The following is a 21220-nucleotide window of genomic DNA, read 5'->3' on the forward strand; positions in this document are numbered from 1 at the left end:
ATCTGGAATGAATGGGAGATCCTCAGCCCAAAAGCATCCTCAGCCCAAAAGTGTCCTCAGAAGAGCCAGGCAACTCTTGCTGCGTATTATTGCCTAAAGGCACACAGAGATGTAAGGAACCTGGAAAGATCTCCATTAAAGATTCAGATACCTGGGAGCAATCAGCCCAGGAGACCCATTACAGAGAATCACGCCAAGTTTTCAGAGACAGGCAGTCTCACAGGTTGCATCGTTCACAGATTTCAATTCTGGTAACAAATAAGTAAGAATACCCTACTGATAAAACTAGTAGTAGCGTGTGCCCAGACACAGTACCTGCTCTTGCTCTGCTATTCCAGTCCTGAATGCTATCCAAAACTGCAGGTTGCTCCAAGCCCAGGTACGCCTTTACGAGGAAACTCAGCTCTGTGAATGCGTCATCCAATTCATCTGCAGAAAGGGATATACGCGTTTCATGGTGAAGAGAAAGGATACATAAGGAAAAAAACAAGCTTCCATCAGTACAAAGTTACAAATGACGGAAGTTTGATACAGAAATGCACCCGTAACTCATCCAGCTCATCTCTGTGGGAGAAAAATCTTCATCTTCATAAACAGCACATTCAAGAAAATAATCCGAAATTCACCTCAGTTTCTGCACTCACTTAAATATTCTCCTTCTGCAATTTGGTTTACTGTGTTTTGTTTCTTTAATGCTACACGTAAATTGTAAGCTCCATATGCCCTTGACAATAACTATAAATACAATGATATATTCCACCATCATTGTGGTGAACCACAAAAATCACCTCCACAAAAGGGCAGACACAGAATGATCTAGAAAAGGATTCTTCTCTACCACCTGCTGTCCTCAATGCCTAAACATCAAGAAGCAAACATGTGTTTGAGTGAAATATCTACCACCTTCTCGTTCCTTGTTTCAGGCTGGGGGACCTGAGCGTGTTACTAAGCAGAAGCATAAGGAACAGCTTTGCAGCAGCCTCTTCTTTATAGCGAGACGTCAGCCGGCACATCAGCTGCCATTTCAACACTTGATAAAAGCCGCTGCTGCCCGGAGATAATTAGGTCTGTTAGATCAAAAGCACCTCTGAACTCTGCCCAGAAACCAACAGACAATTAGCACAGATCAGTTTAATATTCTAGGAGACAACACTTAAGGAGTGTGCTTCAATAGTTGCTTCGCTTTCTAGGTGGGCTTAAAGCACAACTTGGACATAGAGTCATTCAGTCCTGACAGATCTCCAGAGCTTTTGGGTTCCTGGGACAAGAATTAAGTGGGAAAATCAATTAAGGGATAGTTTAGACTGTTACGCTGAACATCAAACCACTTGTCATCCTTAGTTTAATATTTGCCCGTGGCTTTGTTTGCATAGCAGTTTCAGTCCATCTATTGGTGTGTCATTAGAAGTCGGATTTATAGTATGAAAGAGATTAATTTACCTGTGTTGACTACTGCATCAAAGTATCCCGGCAAATCCTCACTTAGTTTGATGCACGCGTCCACTCTGGAGACTGCCTCTTCAATCTCTCGCCTGCTGAATAATCCTTTCCTCCGCAGATGTCCCTCATATTTTTCCTTGTTCATCGGTACTAACAGGACGTATCTGGGTTTAAAGTAGGTATTTTTCAAGCTACGCACACCCTTTAAAATTAAGCAGAGAAACGCCATGTTTTGTTCCTGAAACTGAGTGCCTATTGAAGTTGTAGCTGAGTTTAGGACAATTCTGTATTTGTCGCAAATTACTGTGAAAGCAGTACTGGAAACCTGCATCCAATCTACAGGTCTCAAGATGTACCATTGAGGGCAAGTTCAAGGTGAAGTGCCCTAAAGTGACAAGTGGAAATAAGAACAGTATTAACTTTATTCTAAGCACACTTTTGAAAGAATCCTTTTAGTCAAATTCCACGGTGATTTAAAGCATCACTGTGGTACTTCTCATCCCCACCGGTTAACGGCTTTTCCTTCTTTTCCATCCTTTCTATTACACCATTCTTCAGTTATTCTAAACGTGCGTATCACTGACCCACACTATTGTACTGCCCCACAGCACAACTTATCTGCATCACCGCCTTGGCCCTTAGCTTTCCACTGTGAACGAACTGACAGTTTTCTCCTCAGCTGGTGTATTTTTCCAGGTGAAAGCGTGGAACGTCATCAAGATACAGGCAATGTTACCCCCCTCCCAAAACCGGGTATAAGCACAGCTCCCCAGCAGAGATACGATACTCTTCATCTGTTACACTGCAGTCAGCCGTCTTAACTTGAACCATTTTTATCAGCAATAAACTATCTTGAATAGGACTTTTTGTACAGCAGACTAGGAAAGATTTAACGGAGGGACACTTTATCAGGGAGTGTAATGACAGGACACGGGGTAATGGCTTCAAACTGAAAGAGGGGAGATTTAGATTGGATATCAGGAAGAAATTCTTTACTGTGAAGGTGGTGGGGCACTGGCCCAGGTTGCCCAGAGAAGTTGTCAATGCCCCATCCCTGGAGGTGTCCAAGGCCAGGTTGGATGAGGCTTTGAGCAGCCTGGTCTAGTGGGAGGTGTCCCTGCCCAGGGCAGGGGGTGGAACTAGATGATCTTTAATTAAGGTCCCTTCCAACCCGAACCATTCTGTGATTCTGTGCCTTGGGTGAACTCGGCTGTAAGGGCTGCAAACACCTATAGTAATTTCAGCTAGATCTGAAAAAGGAGACCCGTCTGCATGCTAGGGCTTAAAGACAAGAGCTTATTAAATGGCCACTCTGCCACTACACCCTTGGTTGGAACGTGCAGCTCCTTCGATTGCTCTGCAGGTATTGGTGGCTACACAGGCAAAAGGAAAGCACTGCAAACGTACTTACTGCAACACATAACTGCGTGTCAGAATCGCAGCAGCTTCACTAGCTGGAAGTGTAGACTCAGCAAGACTGAACTTTTAAAATTTGTGTCAGTCTCCTTTATCAGTGAAAGATATACTCGAGATTAAAGGGAATGAACAGCCCTAAATTTTTCGTCTCAGCCCACAGACCATAATTAAAATTTCTTTTAATAGTGCTAAATCATTTTTGTTATGAGCCTCGCAGAAGATAATGGACTTCGATAACTTCTATTCAGATACATAACTCACCATTATTGTTTCTCATCTGCTGGCTGAGTCCACAGTGATACAAGACTATGCATAATTACTAGGTGATCTTGAAACTTCAGTGACAAAGGAGTTTCTTAGCTATCTGTCCACGACAGTAGCTTCGGTAATACCCAGTAAAAGTTATGGTCACTGCCTATGTCGCTGGGTTAACCTCCTTATGAATAAACATGACATTCCATTAAGTTCTTTCTCCTAAATTATTCGGTAACACATCTACTTTGCGAAGAATTCACAGCTTTAAAAGGCACCCCATTCCATCATATTTAATCTCCTCCTATTTTTCTTCCCTTGTAAATGTAGGGTCTGTCTGGCAAGACAACAAACACCCTCAGTGCCTACTGCAGCCAGTGGAGACTGAGGGTGATTCACAGTTCTCACAAGACTGAGGAAAAAGAGGAAATGGAACTACACAGCGATTAAGTTATTAATTTGCTGTTCAATATCAGCCAAGTAACAGGCACTTAAGAGCAGGATTGCAGCATTAAATTGTGGACCATTTGAGCAAGGAGCTACTAATTTTTTAGCTCTGACCTGCTGCTATTTTGTTATTTGTACATTTATACCCAAGCCAGTAAATATGTACAGATTTATTTGGGCCAAAGGGGACTAAAATTCCCTAGGAACTCTAAGGTTCTTAACTGAAAAGCAGTTTTTCGATCATCAGTTTCACAAATGAAATAATCATCTTAAAATTAAATTTAGTATAATTTTTGCTCTAGTCTTCCTAGTCATTCCCCCAACGCTGGATGCACAACTTAGGACTCTCTGTTAGCAGGGCAGTCTCCCACGTTTCTTTTTCGTATCTACTGTCTTTTCCCCGCCTATCATGGGGTGTAGTAGTGTCTGTTAACTTGTAGTAATCCTCTCGAGGTAGAGCTGCGCCCTACAAACACCGTGAAATCCAGCAACCCTCCATATCACGTTCTGGGCACTCTGTAGAGTCTCCCGTTTGGAAGCTCGGATACATGGAGCTTATTTTGTAGAAAGAATTTGGAAGGAAACGTAGCACGCCTTTCCTTTTTGTCACCTCAACCCCTCGCTAGTAAATCTTCATCTAAGATAATGAGAAGTACACAATTAGAAAATTAGCTAAAAAGTTATTCTTTGGGGATTCCAACAGATAGGTTTCGACACTTTGTTTGTGACCCGTTTCTTAACGCAGCAAGACTTCTGAGATTCCGCCATCTGTGCATGTGCACCTGACAAATCTCAGAGAGGGTAACGTAATCCCTCAAAGAGGTTGCATCTTTTAATAGTTCTGCCCAAAATATCATCAGCAAAGGAGAAGCATGGCATTCTTTCAGGGGTGATCAGTAGTGAGAAGCTCTAGACTAGTCCCACTACAAGATGTAAATGGGTGGAAAGCTGAGGAATGGAAATGGAATGGAAACTGTAATGGAAATTACTGGTGATGTGGCGGGGAGATGAGGCTGTTGAAGATTGGAAAAATAGGCCAGGAAATTTTAAGCAGCCGGCAGAAGGATCCATCTGACTAAATGGTTGGACTTTATGGTTGGACTCGATGACCCCAAGGGTCTTTTCCAACCTAAATGATTCTATGATTCTATGATTCTAAATGTGGGTGTCTACAAAGGGAGTGGTGTGGTTTACGTATAGACAATAGAGAGCTACTTGATACAGGCAGCGGAGTTAAAAATGCAGTTCATCTGACCAAACAGTCATCTCCAGTGACTGAAATGCAGCCCACACCACGAGTGCAAATGCAGCAGCAGCAGCCACACGCTGGGCAGAAGGCCACAGGATGTCTCTTGTGTCACTAAGTGGCTATGTAGGCAGCCGAAACAAACCTTAGTCAAACTGCACGAATTCCTCCCCAGGCCCGTTCTCACGGAATGACTCATTCAAAAATGGTTAGGCAAAACGTAATCCTTACCTCTATTTCTAAGTGAACACAGGTTGCAAGACCCTCTCTGGCAATTGATTCTACGGTGTCTCTTCCAAGTCCGTAGTGATAGCCGCTGTATTTATAGGTTGCTATAAACTTCCCCTGAAATTCAAAACAGCAAGTATAATGACAAAGGAAATATTTTAGGGGAAATAACTTCCTTAGAGGATCATAATCACTCTGGACTTCCTTGCTTTCTCTCCCTACCAAGTTTCTCCTAATTCATCAATGATAATGAGGCCAATGGGAACACAAAATTTGCAGCGAAGAGCAGACAGTCAGTTCTGCAGGGTACAGGCTTGGATGTCGTTCACGGATAATAAAGCACCCGTGTCCTGAAAACAAGCTGCTGACAGGTTACAGCTTGCATTGGTTATTCGTTCACACTGTAAAGAAAGCAAGATCTAAAGCAAGGGGCATCCTTCTTTTGACATTACATCAAACCATATGGCCGTGCCATATAAAATAGAAGATGCCAAAGAAAAAAGAGGACAGAAACAAATCTGCAAGGAGAATGCATAATTAGCCAAGAAATTTCAAAGTTAAAAACCTGACAACAGAAACTTTGGTTCCGGGTAGTATGTCTAGAGAGATGTAAGCAGATTATATTCTTTTAAAATTAAACGACTTGATTACTAAGACTTATAATTAAGGACCAGATCAGTCGCTTAAGACTGTGTTGGCTCCCCTGCTCGTGTATGTACAAATAACGAGCTCTGTTGTGGCTTTTCAAGCCAAAGTTTTATTGCAGGCAGCAAAAGGCATCAGAAACAGTAGCTGGAGGCACACTGTCTTCAGAGAGAAACGCAATGCCTTTAGGGTGAATTTGCTAAACTTTAAAACATTGCATTCCCTGCAGGATTGCTGGAAGATTTTGAAAAAAAAAAAGGGGGGAAAAAAAAAAGAAAAAAACAAAAAGATGGCAGCTCTTTCAAGAGTTTTTCTTTCCTAGACACACAGGACATATTTGCATATGGAAATAAGTTTATTTCTACATTATACTACTGTTTAAAGATTCCTACAGACCATTATGGCCATTTAATGGTTTCTATATGGGCATAGAGAAGAAAAGACAGCATAAATACACAACAAATTTGTGCTTTCTGTGTGTGAACTTAAGCAACGTAATGAACGAGTGAATAAGCACGCACGCACAGACGCAAACGTAATACTAAAAAAAAAATAAAATGAGATCTGGACAGAAAAGTTGAGTTCACTCTGGGTGTAGGAAATAGGCCTACTAGGATACTAGTCAGGTACTTACAGTGTTCACCATTTTGTCAAATGCTTCTTGAGAAACGAAATAGTAATCAAGTCTGTTTTCTTCACCAAAGTAAGCTGCCCTGGTAGTGTGACAGGGACTGGAAGATATATGGTATAATAAAGAAATAACCTGTTTTCAATCACAGAAGCAGCTATGGAATGGGAGGGGGGGGGGAAGGGAGAATACTACAAATCATTTCATTTTTAAGAAGAGAAGAAATACGAGAAATATAAAGAGGCGCAAATCATACCACTAATGCCGCATATTTGAAAGATTAACCCATAAATACAAAAAAAAAAGTTTAAATGTAACATTACAGTTTGGCTATAAATCCCCGCCAACCCAGGGTAGCCTGGACTGAAGCTGTCACCGCACCCTGGAACAGAGAAATGATGAAACCATTTTTTTCCAGTTATGTCAGCTTGTGGATGATATAAAATAGAATCCTAACTATGGAAAAGGAGACGAGGAGTTAGGCTGAACTGTGAGGTTAAGAAAGAGATATAAAGACCAATCTTTAAATAGACCCCTAATAGTAAGGGGAGAAACAATCCTGAAACTAGGAAGATAAGTGGGATACAAGGCAGGAAAAGTAATTGCCTGCTACCACGTAAGGACAATAGGATAAACCTCAGCTATGCGAGCTTACTACTGGGGTGAAACTCTAAAAAAAAAACAAACAAAAAACAAAACCAAAAACCCAAACAAAACAAAAAAAAACCCCAAAGAAAACCCAAAACCCCCAGCTAAGTCAATGCACGTAGCAATTTTAGATTAAAGGATGCAGTGGCTCATATTCTATCTTAGGAAAGTATATTTTGCGACTTCTTTCTGCTTTGGTTTTGCTTTTATTTTTTACATTGTAGGGTAACAGGAACAAAAGCGTGGTGCGGCACTTTGGCATTGATTCACAGCGACAGCATTTTAACTCTTTGACTTCTGCTGGATTGTCCTGCAAAATATGGCAAAAAATATACCACCTACCAGGCCATTTCTGTTCATTTATTCAAGGCAGCCGAGTTAATAAGCCATTAAGAAATTTAGTCTATAACGTAGAGCTTGACAGATCTTAACTATCACGGCATTAGAGGGTGCCACTTTATTTTTTTATCAGCAAGCTGTGGCAAATGAGAGCAGTGTGCTACACGTGGGCTCCGGAAAATTTCACTTCAAAGGTCTGATTTTCTTTAAGATATTATGAACGCATCCAGCTTTAAAGGTCATTCCTGAGCACTACCCAGATGGTTTGAGGGTCCAATTTCACTTTATTTTTTGAAACACTTTTAAACGTTACAACCCTTTTTAATTGCAAGGCCATGTTTACATTCAAACTGCCAGGGTATCTTGCATGAAATACATTTTTAATGAGTGAAATGTTTGAAATTTAAAAGTGTAAGCCATAAAATTGCTTAAATCTCCACTGAATAATTAAAATACAACTTTGCTTTATGGTTGCAATTTTCTGCTCTGTTAAGATTCTGTCTCTCTCCCTTCTTTTTCCCCCCTCATGCATAAAACTTTTAGGAAATAAAATACACAGCATAAAAATGAAGCTCTTAAAAAACCACAGAGTGCTTGGAAATTTTCAATGGGCATTCAATTAGTTTGCAATTTCCAATCCAGTCTTTCAAAACGTAGTAGTTGTTTTAAAGAAAGGCAAAAAGTCATTTTTCCAGTCACGTAACTTGCCAGTTTAATGATCGAATTCAGCAAGCGGCTATAATCTGAGCACAGAGCGGACAGAAGTAGATACAGGCTTTTCCCCGTGGTGTGTTACGTTAGAGAAGAAGGCGACTACTAGACATCACATCGACACGCAGAGCATGGTCCTGTGATGCTAAAAACTCCGAGGAATCGTTCAATGAACCCAGGTCCTATTGCGGCAAATGCTTTACATGTGAAACTATGGCCAAAGTCTCGTTAAAAATGAATGGGAAAATTCGTGTAATAAAAAAATTGAGAAATAGAAGAGAGAAAATACAACAGAAACACAGACCAGCGTGCTATAGGAATTATAAAAGTTAGGTACTTTGAAGAATGGACTGGGTGGACAAGAGGAACAGCTTGCACCACCTAATTTTAGGTAACAGATAGAGGTGATCTAAATTAGCCTGCCTTCCTACCTACTGTGCACTGAAAATAGGTAGATACCTCAGGGAAGCGATTCACAAAGGCTGAATCTCCCTCGGAAAGAGATAGTTTCTCTCCACTAAATACACAGGGAGCCCAAGGCAGCGAGGAGCGTAATTCAGGCCTTTCAGATGAGGAGAATTAGTCCTCCCAGCAGGTGGTGAAGTCTGAAAGGTGCCATTTGCTTTGATAACACTACTCCCAGGGTAATAAACTGGGCCAGCAATTGCACTTGCTTCCTTTCCCAGCTTCTGGATGCGGTCTGCACACGCATACTAATGTGTTTATATGCAGGTACATTACAAAAATTAAGAGAAATGCATACATATCTAACCAGATGCTTAGGTTGAAGGGCATTAGTGAGCATAGATAGAACAGATCAATAAAAGAAGCACTAAATGACACATTTTTGTTTGCCGTTCACCTTTGAAAAGAACATGATAATCTAAATAGCTTTTCTTTTAGGGATGTATTTGATGACTTCAGGCAATCAAGCCCTGGGAAGAGATAACATGCATGGCAATGAACAGTTATTGGTTGTCTTTTTTAACTTCTTTAAAAAAAAAAAAAAAAAAGAAAGAAAAAGAAACCAGCAGCAATTCTAGCCTCGATCACTTGGTGTTCTTTTAAACTTAGGGAGCAAACTTACCCGTATCTGAAGAAATTGTTGAACTGTCTGCAGATCTTATGAGTAAGCTCCCTCTTACCACAGGCGAGAGGGCCCACTAATACCAGCATGGGGTAGGGAGCATCAAGACTCGGTAAAGTGCTAGAAGAAAAGGAAAACAAGGAGCCATTACGTTACCTACTAATGAAGTCTTCAGCGACTTTGTATAAAGCTTCTGCAGAGACTTTATCATCACTTCAACTAACCTCATCTGTCTATTACCCTATTCACAGCGTAGACAAAAATCAGAAGTGTGTGCTCACTTTGATGGGCTCTAAACATAAAAATAGCACAAAATACCGCACTAAAGACCCCTGTGTCTCTTTTGCAAAAGGAATAATGTCAACTCTACTATAATTTTTTCCGATTTATAGCCTTTTCTAAAGCTCCCTCTGAAGTTACGGTGTTGCTGGGATTTGCTTTAAGAGTTTTCCAAGTCTATGGCAGAGATGGTAAGATTTTAATGATCAGGATAAATAAGCCTAGCGTGAACCTGGACTCAGTCCTACAAACCTTTACGCGCTCCTGCGTATAATCTTGCTGACTTCCATCGCCTTGCCACATGAAGGTGGAAATTTGTAAAGAACCCTTCAATTCAATACGATGAAAAACACTAAGATCCTTAAACTCCACTGAACACAAATAACACTACAATAAAAGAACCCAAAGTGCTGCAAAAATACAAAGCTCTCCATTTTCTCCATGCTGAGCAGATGGTTAGATCCTCAGATTTCCACTTCCAGCTGTAAATCCTAGAATGAATAGCATTTCTGCACTTTTGAGTGTCCAGCAATTTATTTAGATGGCTAAAAACAGAATGCAACTTTGGACTCTCATTTTTAAATCTCAGCCACTTGATAATATGTCAGAAATAGTTGAAATAATTTCAAACCCACTTATTTTTTTAACTAACAAATAGCTTTAACTAAATTTAAATTCTAATGTGGAAGAAAACCACCAATGTGTGTTAATCCTCCATTTAATGTGTTTTAAAACAGGTGAACACAAATTCCTGAAAACAGAGTCTATTTCTCTCACCTTTTCTCTTACAAGTAACTAACTCTGTAAGGAGTAATGATAACCGTCCAACACAAGCATGGAGGAAAAAGATTTCAAAGTAATGGCTTTACTCCTACTTTAGGTTCAGCAGTTCAACTCTATTTCCTACCAGAATATGTGCATATGATGGGACTTGATGCTTCAGAAGCTCTAAGATAATGGTGCAGTTCAGTCTGCTAATTCTCCTATGGAGTACTATCCTCACAGAAGAAATAACAGATACGCCTAAAAAATTAAGAGACCGGCTCGAGTCTGTACATACGTGCTGTTACTAAACTGTGAAATCAACCCCCATCCTGATTCAGTGTTCCACCCGCTAGACGATCTTAAAGCAAGACAGCTGCAGAACCCTTGGGAGATTTAAGGATTTTTTTTACTTACTGTGCCAACTAGTGACGTTTACAAACTATTAGACAACATGAGCACAATGAGCTTATTAGCACGATACATTAAAAATGCTGGAGAAGGTAAAAACACATTTTTAAAAAAATTGTTATCTGAATCTGTTAGGTTGTGACATTCTGTTCAATTCAAGATATATCTTCCTCCTCTCTTGATTATTTGAGCTGTTCAGACTGTCCTTCCCTTTTCTGACACTGGTGGTAAGGAAAAGACCAGTTCAGGACAACATGATCCCAGCGGGTATTAGTGACAGTTGTGGATACTAAAAGTGCATTATTATAAATGAACCATTTCAAAGATGGGAATTCCAGAAAGCACGCTTAGAGAGTAGAGATTCAAAATTTATCAAGACATAGCAGAAAGGTTCTTATTCTTCCTCAAGGCCAGGCCCTTCGTTAATAATGATGTCAAGGCCGGTCTGTGAAGACAAACCCCTTATCTTCAACATCGTTTTAATATATTCCTTCTCCATGCACAGGACCTGTTACATGCTTGGAAATTGTAGCATTCCTCTGTAATCTTTTCTTTTACTAGGAAGTGTTATATCCAGTAATGATATAATATATCATTGGATATATCATTATTTATCATTACTCGACATGATTATCCTCGGAGACCTTATAATGACAGGGAAGCTGGGGAGGGGCTGTTTGCAAGGGCATGTAGCGATAGGACGAGGGGCAATGGCTTTAAACTAGAGCAGGGCAGGTTTAGATTGGACATTAGGAAGAAGTTCTTTCCAATGAGGGTGGTGAGACACTGGCCCAGGTTGCCCAGAGAGGTGGGGGAGGCCCCATCCCTGGAGACATTCAAGGCCAGGCTGGATGAGGCTCTGAGCAACCTGATCTGGTTGAAGATGTCCCTGCTCACTGCAGGGGGGTTGGACGAGATGACCTTTAGAGGTCCCTTCCAACCCAACACATTCTATGATTCTAAATAAATTCTCGTTGCTCAAATTCCTCATATCCTCAAATTCCTTGTATATAGTATTTAGCCAGAAATACATGGAGAGCATTTCCACAATACTATCTTTCATTACGTCACTGGTTCTCAAACGACAGACTAAAAGTTTTGGGTTTCCTAGTTCTTGGCTCATTTCATGTGATCTTTCAACTTTCTTTGTCTTTGGCGAGTACAGGAATACAGTGCCGTGCAAGATTAATAGATTTCAAGGCCAGAAGGGACTCCTGTGATCATCTACTCCGACTCCCCTCATCGCACTGGCAACAGGATTTCCCTGAGTTCTTGTTTCAAGCCTGATACCTGAGGTTCCATTAGAGCATATTTTAATTAAAAATGTTCCGGTTGTGGAGAATTCTTGGTACCCTTGGTAAATCGTTCCAATGGTTAATTACCTTCATTGTTAAAAATAATCATGCTCTATTTCTTCTCTGTATGAATTTATCCTCAATGGCCAGATACCAAGTCTCATCATGTACTTGCCCAATAGACTGAAGAGCCCTCTGTTATTAAATTTCTGCTTCCCATGTAGCAGTTATAACTACGAGCAAGCTACCTTTTCAAATGTCACATGCATTTGGAAAGGAAAAATACACATAATATTGTTCAGTGGTGTGTTACCATGTAATTAAAGATAGAATCTTTAGGCACATAGAGAGAGGGAATGGCATAAGAAACTTAATGCTAACGTTTGCTCACTGCAGAGCATGCAACAGTGTAACTTTTTTCCTTTGTTTTCAGGTTTTATTTTTAATAGAGATATTACTAAAACAGAATTAATTATAATCTCATCTAAAAATATAGATGCAAATGAACTATACCAGTTCGGTTCCAATAAGCATTTTATAGTGTAGAAGACTGTAACGCCTCTTCATTAGGAAGATTTCATTAATGACTGTGTTTGTGTGCTTTCCAGCTGAGCACGGGCAAGCATTCAAAGCATCGTTAACAATTTTGGTCAGTACCACAAATGCTGGTCTGCGTGTTTATATGTTTGTGTATACAATACCTCTGACAGAAGACAGAATTGTTTCTTTCCAGCAACGAAGACACACATACACAATCCAAGAAACAAATATTTAAATAGTGCCTATGCCCGCATTGGAAGAAATCCATGCCTTTAGGTAAAACTATTGTGCTTTTCTTTTTAAGAAATCTCCAACCCTGCGAAACAGTAAATAAATCTTCAGTTGTTTGGGTTTTTTGGTTTTTTTAATAGGCTGTTAAGAATTCTCAGCGCTATCATCACCAGGGCGATGGTTCTTGTCTTTCACTGACAATCCCAGAAAACACAAGACTGGCAATAAAGGTATTATAAAAATATAAATTTTTGAGGTACTAAATCACGGATCTTAAATCAGGTTACTCAGTATGAATTAAGATGTCCAAAACGCTGCCAAAAAAAGGGTTGTGGGGCACAAAAGTTGATCTCAGTGCCCACTGTAGCCAATATAATAAAGCACATATATTTCATAGTATCTGCCATCAGTGTATGGCCAAGCATTTTCCAAAAATTCATCAAGCAAATATCATAATACATTTGCAGAGCAGCAAAGTACGGCTATTTCCATTTTCTAGATGAGAAATGAGACTGAGAGAAGTCACCTGGCATGGCAATGGCAATGTTGGAAAAAGACCATTGATTGGCCTCTCCCTTCTGTGTTTTGCGTGGCAGTCAGCGTCATCTCCTCCCACGGGTAGAAGGAGCTGGACTTCCCTATGTACAAACTTGAAAATTTCACCTTACGAATATAAAATGTGCCCCCAAGCCACAAAATAAAGTCATTTTGTTCACAGTGGGACGCCAATAGCGTGAAGAGGAGGAGTAAGCAGAATAGGAATGTTTTACAGCTCTCTTCAGCCTCTAGAGATTTTTAAATTGCCTTTGGGTATTGGTGGAAATTTCGCATCTTTCATTTATGGTGCAAATGGCCATCTGTTTCAACAGATTGTTTAAAAGAAACGGAGCTGCGGACAATCTGTCTCAGACTTTAGAGGTGAACGACTAACTTCATTTCATAATCAATTTCAACCAAATCAGATTTGCCTCATTTCCAGACTGCTACCAGAATACTATGGCATGTCTCTTCTTCGTTACGTTAATTCAGGGGTGGGAGAAGGACAGAAAAATGTCCCTCTAAACATGACAACATATTCTGCTTTACTTGAGTGCCACCCTCAGGAGCTGATGCGAAGTGGAGGTAAACTCACCTGTCAAAGATTCTCTGGGGCTGCAGCATGCTATACATAACGTGAGTTATATGATCTTTAGCAGCAACGACTTCTGGAGGAGGATCATATTTATTCACAGCAGCAACCTGTTGCCACAGTTTAGGGGCAAAAGAAAGAAGAGCAGTGATGTAATTGTTTCCAGCTGCAACACGCTTCGCAGATCACTATGAATAACGATGGCTTCGTACTTATAAGGGTCACTCTTTGTATTTGGGCTGTCGGTGAGCACTCCACTACATAAATCTTTTCAGGGGATTTAAACACTATTTGATAGATGGATGGAAGGCAGCCAGACGTAGCTATCTTTAATATATTCAACCTTTTACTGGAAAGAAAACAGGATGCCACATAAGATGCAAAGTAATTTTGCTTAGGTTTTGATTATCCATTAATTTGCATCCTCTCAGTGCTGGTGGAAGATGCCAAACTAAAATCCTTAGAGACCGAAGCCATTCATTTGTTCACCAGAAGAGGAAGAGAACGGGCATTAACAAAGTAAGCAAACTGCAGTTTTCTCCTGACAATGCATTTCTGTCTTTCCTGGGAGGAAGAGCACTCAAACTCCAAGGATTCCCTCCATTCCTTCTGTTGAAAGCTCTATTGAGGGCACTGACTGCTCATGAGTTGTATATTTTTTGGTCTTATTAATGCTACCCACTCAGAAAGAGGTTAAGAACTACTGAGTCATTTCATGTAAACCATCGAACATCAACTAGCTGACGCTGTGGCAAAATACTGCTGCCGACGGCCATGCCTGTATTAACAAGTTGTGTGGTGGAATAGGAGTGGATCTTTAAAGCCAAACATTCAGGACTCAGGACCCAATATCCACGCTATTTTGGGAGAAGTCGGGGAAGGGAGCTCGTTTCTCTCTCGCTCTCGTTTGGTTTTCGCTCTCAATTAGTGGCTAGGAGCACACTAGGTGCATCTTGGTGCATATCGTCCGGTTAAGGTTAGTCCAAAAGAAGTCTAGGTCATACGTTGCCAAGACTATTCTGCGATGAGAATCAAGCACGGCAAAATTGAGCAAGTGGGGGTTTCACTTCAAAACTACACTTCTGATCTCAACTACAACATTTCTGCATATCCATTTTGTGTCTTCCTGAGACAGAAGACCTGCTGCTTCCAAATTCATTGACAAGAGAATTTATGAGGCCGGAGTAGATATCCTAAAACAACCGGAGGAGAGGATTTTCTGCTTACTTTAATCATCCGAAAGTGAAATGCTAGCCTAAACCAGTCATCCAGGCTTACTTTTACAGCCCATAGAAAAGGGAAAGTTTCAAAATATATTCAAAATATATTCAAAATTTTATTGTAAGGAAAACAGATTGCCACATAAGACAAAGAGTAAGATCAACATCTCAGGAAGGCTGGCTAAATTTACACTCTGGTATCATCTTTTCTCTGTGTTCATGATAGAGAGAGGCCGGCATTAAATAAGAACCCTAATATTTATGGAGCTACAGTTAGGAGTGATGAATTTTCTGTACGGATCATTTTTAAAGGAAAATTCCCTGAAACCCAACCCCAGTTGGCAGCTATTAATCCTAACAGTTCTAGCATGGCTTGGGCCCAAATACTACACGCGGCAACCAAATTACAGTAAAAGTGGCACAAGAGGGAAAGGTTTCTATTACAATAGAAAGTTACTGTAACCAGTTTGAGCAGGGGTTTTTGGGGGGGCAGAAGATTTTACAGTGAAAGCTGTATGGAGTAGAATAGGAGACAAGCATCATTATCACTTCCAGAGTTCACTTTGCTGTACACAACGCTAAAAAACCTCAACAACGGTATTTCAGAAGTAGCAGAGTGGCTACCACTTCAGAGTATTTCATGAAGGTAGTTGCCTGTTTAGATTCACTAGCTGAGTAACGATGGCTGCTAAATCAATTCCTTCTCTGAACAAAGCTTTTAGGTAACCTTTGCATTTTTACATACCACAACTGCTCCAGAAATTCTGTAGATAAATATTTGGATTTAAAAGAAAAAGTCTCTGGATTTATGGCCTATCTTTGCAGCTGAAATGGGGGAGATTTGTCACACCCAAATGACTACAAAGCTACAATCGCATGCACAGGTTTTTATATTCTTTATTTAGAAAAATTCCAGAATGATATGATGTTTACGTACCTTTTCTTCCACTGAAATCTTCTTGAGATCCAGATCTGTGAGTTGGAGTAACGTGAAAATCACCAAGAGCCAATAATCTGTCTGCTCCTGAAGGACAAAGTTTCCACTTTGACATAAAGGACTTCATCAATCTAATGCTTAATTTCAATCGGTTGAAATGAAATTGGCCTTAATACACTGCAACATAAGTTTTTTACCCCAAAGGATGTCAATACACTACAAATTGACCCCCCCCTCCAACAAGCTTAGCTTCTGCAGCAAAAGCTGGTCAAAAGTCTGCGACTACCGTATTCAAAAGGTCAAGATGGGGATTTAAGAATCACCCCTACACCCACTGGAACACCGGCAAAGACCGCTGGGGAACAAAAAGCGTTATCTATGCTGGGCTTATGTAATAAACTACGACGAATGCTTCTAACCTTAGTAGTACTATAGGAACTTTAAAAGAGAATTTGCATTATAAATTCGTCATAACATAGGTTTTTTAAGTCTGAGACAATAAAAAATAAAAATTAAAAGTCAAATTTAAAAGCTCGTGTCAAGTTGATGAAGCTTCTTAGTTCTAAAAGCGGTAAGGTCCTGCTAAAACAAGCGCGATTCAGACAGCTGTCTTAGGATGATTGTTTCATGTGTAAATTATTAAAACCATAATTGAAAGGAATAGGATCAGCCTTTGCTTAGCGGAAGGACATCTAAACACAAAAAGGCGTTCAGGTTATGGGGGACCAGGTGCAGCCTATTTTGGGTATTTTTTCATGTTAATTTCATTGTGTGCCACGACAGACCGTTCTCACAAAAGCCAATATAAAAGTGTCAATTACAGGAAGAAGGGAAACCCTGAACATTTTGATTCTCTCTGACGTAGGAAATCACTGCCAAAATCAAACATAATTTAGAAATCACAAAAGTCAGGACAGAGTCATCTTTGATCACTCAGGACAAATTACAAATGCAGAGTCAAAGTCAGAATTTCTGATATTTTGCAAATGTCGTTGTTGTTGATAAAATGGATGTTTAATTCATTAACTGAGGAATATTATGGGAGCCATAAATGAGAACTGAGTAAATCCCAAAGAAGAAAAGAAGATACAGATTCCAGAGACGCATGATTTTAAAAGGGGTACTATTAGGTTCCTTTGAGCTTTTCTCAGGAACAATTGAGTACAGCCCTTCAAAGCAAACAAAAAGGGGCTCTCTTCCCAAACAAAAAGCACGGCGTACTGTGAGTACAAACACATAAATGGATTCACAAATGAAATTAATAAAATTCATGGATTTACTATGCAGATATTAAACATCGTGATTCACACGCAGGTTTGGTTCAGACAAAGTTCCCAGACAAAGGTGGGTAAAAATGCCAGGGAAACCATCACTCATTATTTCTTGTATTCATTTCCTGAAATGACCTGGCCACTCTCAGAGATAGAAACTGAGGCTAAACGGATTCCGGTTCTTATTTTTGGCTTCCTTTTTAGTTCTTTCTTACCTGTACAGGATTTTTTAAAAGATTTAAAACTCTGAGGAGAGGCAAATCTTCAATATATTCAAGTTCACGCAGCTCAGCAATCTAATTAGTGACAGAAACAGAGCATAAATCAGCAGCAACAGAATCCACGATAACTATGGGGAAAAAAACACCCCTATTTTAATTCCTGCTCTTAAAACCTGGACATAAAAAAAAAATCATTATACTCACAAAATGGGTATACATGTTAACTGCATTCAATAAGGCTCTTCTAGTCACAAAAGGCAGACAACTTGGATGTTAGCTGGAGAAGCAGTATAATACAGAGAGCAATTTCAAACCACCTGCGTTTTTCCAGTTCTTTCAAATGTCAAGCCCTTGCACATTTAGCTTTTATGTGGCTGATGTGCTTAAGTGAGGCAATTCTACAGTTCTATTTGCGCTTCAGTTGACTAGCAAAAAAAAACAAAACAACTTCCTTCTAAGAGTTTTTCACTGGAGCTCAAGTTCATCCTACCTAACTTGCAGCACTTGACTGAAAAGCGTCAGCAGAGCTGTCCTTGGCTGTCTGTGTCCAGAGGGTGATCAAGTCCACCTAAGGTCTCCTCTATCCACAAAAGAAAACCGGACTGGCTGCACTCAGGCACATCAGACAAGCATTAGAAGTTACGTGGGATTGGTCAAAGTCATGCTCGACCCCGAGCGAACAGTTGTAAGGCTCTCAATTAAAACAAAATGGGATTAAAACTAGAGATGGGATGATTCAGACTGGACGTTAGGAAGAAGTTCTTCACCATGAGGGTGGTGAGACACTGGAACAGGTTGCCCAGAGAGGTGGTGGAAGCCCCATCCCTGGAAGTTTTTAAGGCCAGGCTGGATGGGGCTCTGAGCAACCTGATCTAGTGGGAGGTGTCCCTGCCTATGGCAGGGGGGTTGGAACTAGATGATCTTTAAGGTCCCTTCCAACCCTAACAATTCTATGATTCTATGAAAACGGAATTCATGTCACCTCATTTTAGCCATCTGTTAAGTTAGTCCAAGTCAGCCACTTCACCTCACTTTATAACCAGTGGAGGGAGGCAGCTCCAGAGGTCACTTGATCCATGGTAGGCTGGGATGAATCACCTTGTCACAATACTTGGTTTTCCTCCGCTGCTGAAAGACTGAACCTAGAAGACTTCAAATTCTATCCCTAACTTATCTTATGTAAAGTGTCTAAAAACATAAATCTCAACCATAGCCTATTCAATATTCATTCTGAGACAACAAGAATTTGTTGGAGCAGTTTTGACCAAGTTAAATGCCATTTGGATGGGTTTCCTAAATAAATCATAGAATGCCAACTGTCAGCATTTGAAAATCACTGAACATGTACATGAGAGACATGGTTTGCAGATAAATCTATTGTCCCCGTTTTTGAAAAATCAAGCGTTTAAGATCATTCTGGGTTGCAGTGAGCTGAAGTAACTCAGATCTTTCGGCGTTAATTACTTAAAATTCTCTTTAAATTATTCTTTAGAAGGAAATGTTCCAAAAAAATGGTGACTCATTAAACAGTTTCAATAACATCATTAAAAGAGGCAAATTTTTGATGAGGTAAAATTAATAGTTTTTGCGTGCCATAAAGAACAGTGGAAACTATATGAGGCAATGGAAGTGGTGTTATTAATGCTAATAGCAACCATATTATTAGCTAGCTTCCTGTCTTGTGCAATTGATGTACCTTTAAATGTCAACCTGAACACAGTGTGAGAAAAAGAATCCGTAGTGTCTTGAACTAAATCCTGTAAATGTATCTTGCAAGTGGGGAAAAAGGACAGAAAATGGTCAATTCCTGGTTTATATTTTTATTTCTGATTTTCTTAGATGTTTTTTCACATGCAGATCTGTCTTTGATGTCAAAATGATTCATGAATTGACGGCCTTTTCAGTTAAGGACCCTGGAAGCTCAATATCAAAAGTATTACGTATATATGGCTTGGATTTCAAAATTCAAATACAAATGACTTAGACTGTGTCATTGTACTTCCAGTGAAAATTCTGCTGCATAACAAAAGACACTTTATAATATTGCGTACATGCAGTTCTGCCTTACAGGAAGTTTCCAGCTGAGAGCTCAGAAGAATCGCTGGTCATAAAATTGGTCTGAGAGATATTAACAAACCCTCCTGAGGCCTGGCAGCAGAAAAGCTGTGATGTAAGTAAAGATCCTCAAGAATAATCAAGCTGAAAAAGCTGCATACTCATCCCTATCTTATCCACCCAAGGGAGCACTGTTAGTTCTTTAGGTACGTGAGCACTAAATACCACAGAAGTGATACCTACATAAAGATAAACCCATCTAGAGATATTAAATAAGGCCTGCGGAGTATAATATTAATCAACATTTGAAACAGTACTGGAGTGAAACACCAAAGGAAAAAATGTCATCTTTTCTAATATTCATTTCTTGCAGTGCTGTAAGAGTTTTTGATTAAGCCTTAAAGGAATTTAATTTTAGAAAAAAAAAAAAACCACAACTATGCATTCTTAGAAAAAAGTTGAGATCAATATTAACTACGCTACCTGGTTATCCTCTAGGTTGATCGCCTCTAGTAGATCATGTTCCTCCAAGCCTTCTAGACTAGATATTTTATTGTTAGATAGGTCCAGCTTCTGTAGAGTTTTCAAGCTGTCCAACGCAGTTATCTTCTCAATCTGGTTAGAGCTCTAAGAAAAAATGAAAGCATATAAACTGTTGATAAAGTTCTACAGACAGAAAACAACATTCCCGAGGAAGAACAGAGTTCACTTTATTATTGAGAACCCTATTACAAATAGGCCTATTACGCATTAGCCCCATCTTCATCTTGAGACGACATATTACAGCTTTCCATACTGCTCAAGGAAAAAAGAATCAACTATCTTCTGATTAACTTGTCTTCAACTCACCTTGAACAGCTGGGAGAGACAACAGCAATAAAACCAGCTCTAGCATTCTTTTAAAGCGGATACTGGCTAAAGGATACTCCTGTCACTATCCAGCTCAAAATACAGAAAATAGATATGCACATAAAATTATAGAATATATATACATAAATACATACGATTTCCCTCTGTAATCATGGTTATATTTACACTTATGATTACAGAATAAATAATGACAATATTAAGATAGAACAATACAGTACTGTCTTCTTTGGACTGCAGGCAGTCTATAAAAATCTCTCTAGGATGCACAAGTTCATCTTAACCCATACTAAGTGCGGGCAGACTTTATTTACTGTCAGTGACAGCACGCACAGAAATGTCAAAAACCCAACAAATGCAAATCCACCTTACCGTAAGTTCATCTAGGCTCTGACACAAGAAACGACCCAAGCTTTTGAGAACTCGTAAGTAATTATCGTTGTTTTACATTCCTTCCAAACAAGGCATAAAATAGAAGACCCACATTTATCACTGGACACCAGATGGCTTCATTTCTCAGGGCTTCACAAATCATATACTCGTTTCTGCTACGAACTCTAAACAGCTACAACATACTAGGTTCTGTACTCATCTTTGTCCCAGCGGCCACACGTACCCAGATGGCCTCTCAACATGATTCTTTCTGTATAACCTTGCAAGTTATATTTTTTCCATCAGCATCACCTTGTGCCGAAAGCTTCGAAGCCTCATATTCTATTAATAAATATTTAGGAACTATTGAAATAAATAAGCCAGCTGACTCTAATGTTAATCCAGTTGTCTGTCCTTGACATTTTTCCTGACTTCTAAATGTTTAATTAGGTTATTAATAGCATGGAGGCTCGCTCTTCTCTTCCTGTTCTTCGTTAGACCTCTGTTTAATAGGATACAGCTTAGAGCTCTAGTTGCAAAATG

At 39.8% G+C, this 21220-nt stretch overlaps 1 protein-coding gene across 2 annotated transcripts in view; it reads right to left on the bottom strand.

The window, feature by feature from the left end:
- Positions 1-21220, bottom strand: part of LRGUK (leucine rich repeats and guanylate kinase domain containing) — a 52728-nt gene that overhangs the window by 20937 nt on the left and 10571 nt on the right. For both annotated transcript variants that reach the window (XR_012585291.1, XM_074573186.1), the window contains exons 7-15: positions 19922-20065; positions 17378-17458; positions 15892-15978; positions 13738-13844; positions 9088-9207; positions 6309-6405; positions 5033-5146; positions 1441-1642; positions 316-429 (exon numbers count right to left, since the gene is read on the bottom strand). Coding sequence is in view for 1 of the 2 variants with exons in the window: in XM_074573186.1 (XP_074429287.1) it covers positions 316-429; positions 1441-1642; positions 5033-5146; positions 6309-6405; positions 9088-9207; positions 13738-13844; positions 15892-15978; positions 17378-17458; positions 19922-20065 (1066 nt within the window). In the remaining variant the exon portion in view is untranslated. The remainder of the gene's footprint in view (positions 1-315; positions 430-1440; positions 1643-5032; positions 5147-6308; positions 6406-9087; positions 9208-13737; positions 13845-15891; positions 15979-17377; positions 17459-19921; positions 20066-21220) is intronic.

Source organism: Larus michahellis, chromosome 1 (assembly GCF_964199755.1).
Source record: "Larus michahellis chromosome 1, bLarMic1.1, whole genome shotgun sequence".
Classification (NCBI taxonomy): domain Eukaryota; kingdom Metazoa; phylum Chordata; class Aves; order Charadriiformes; family Laridae; genus Larus; species Larus michahellis.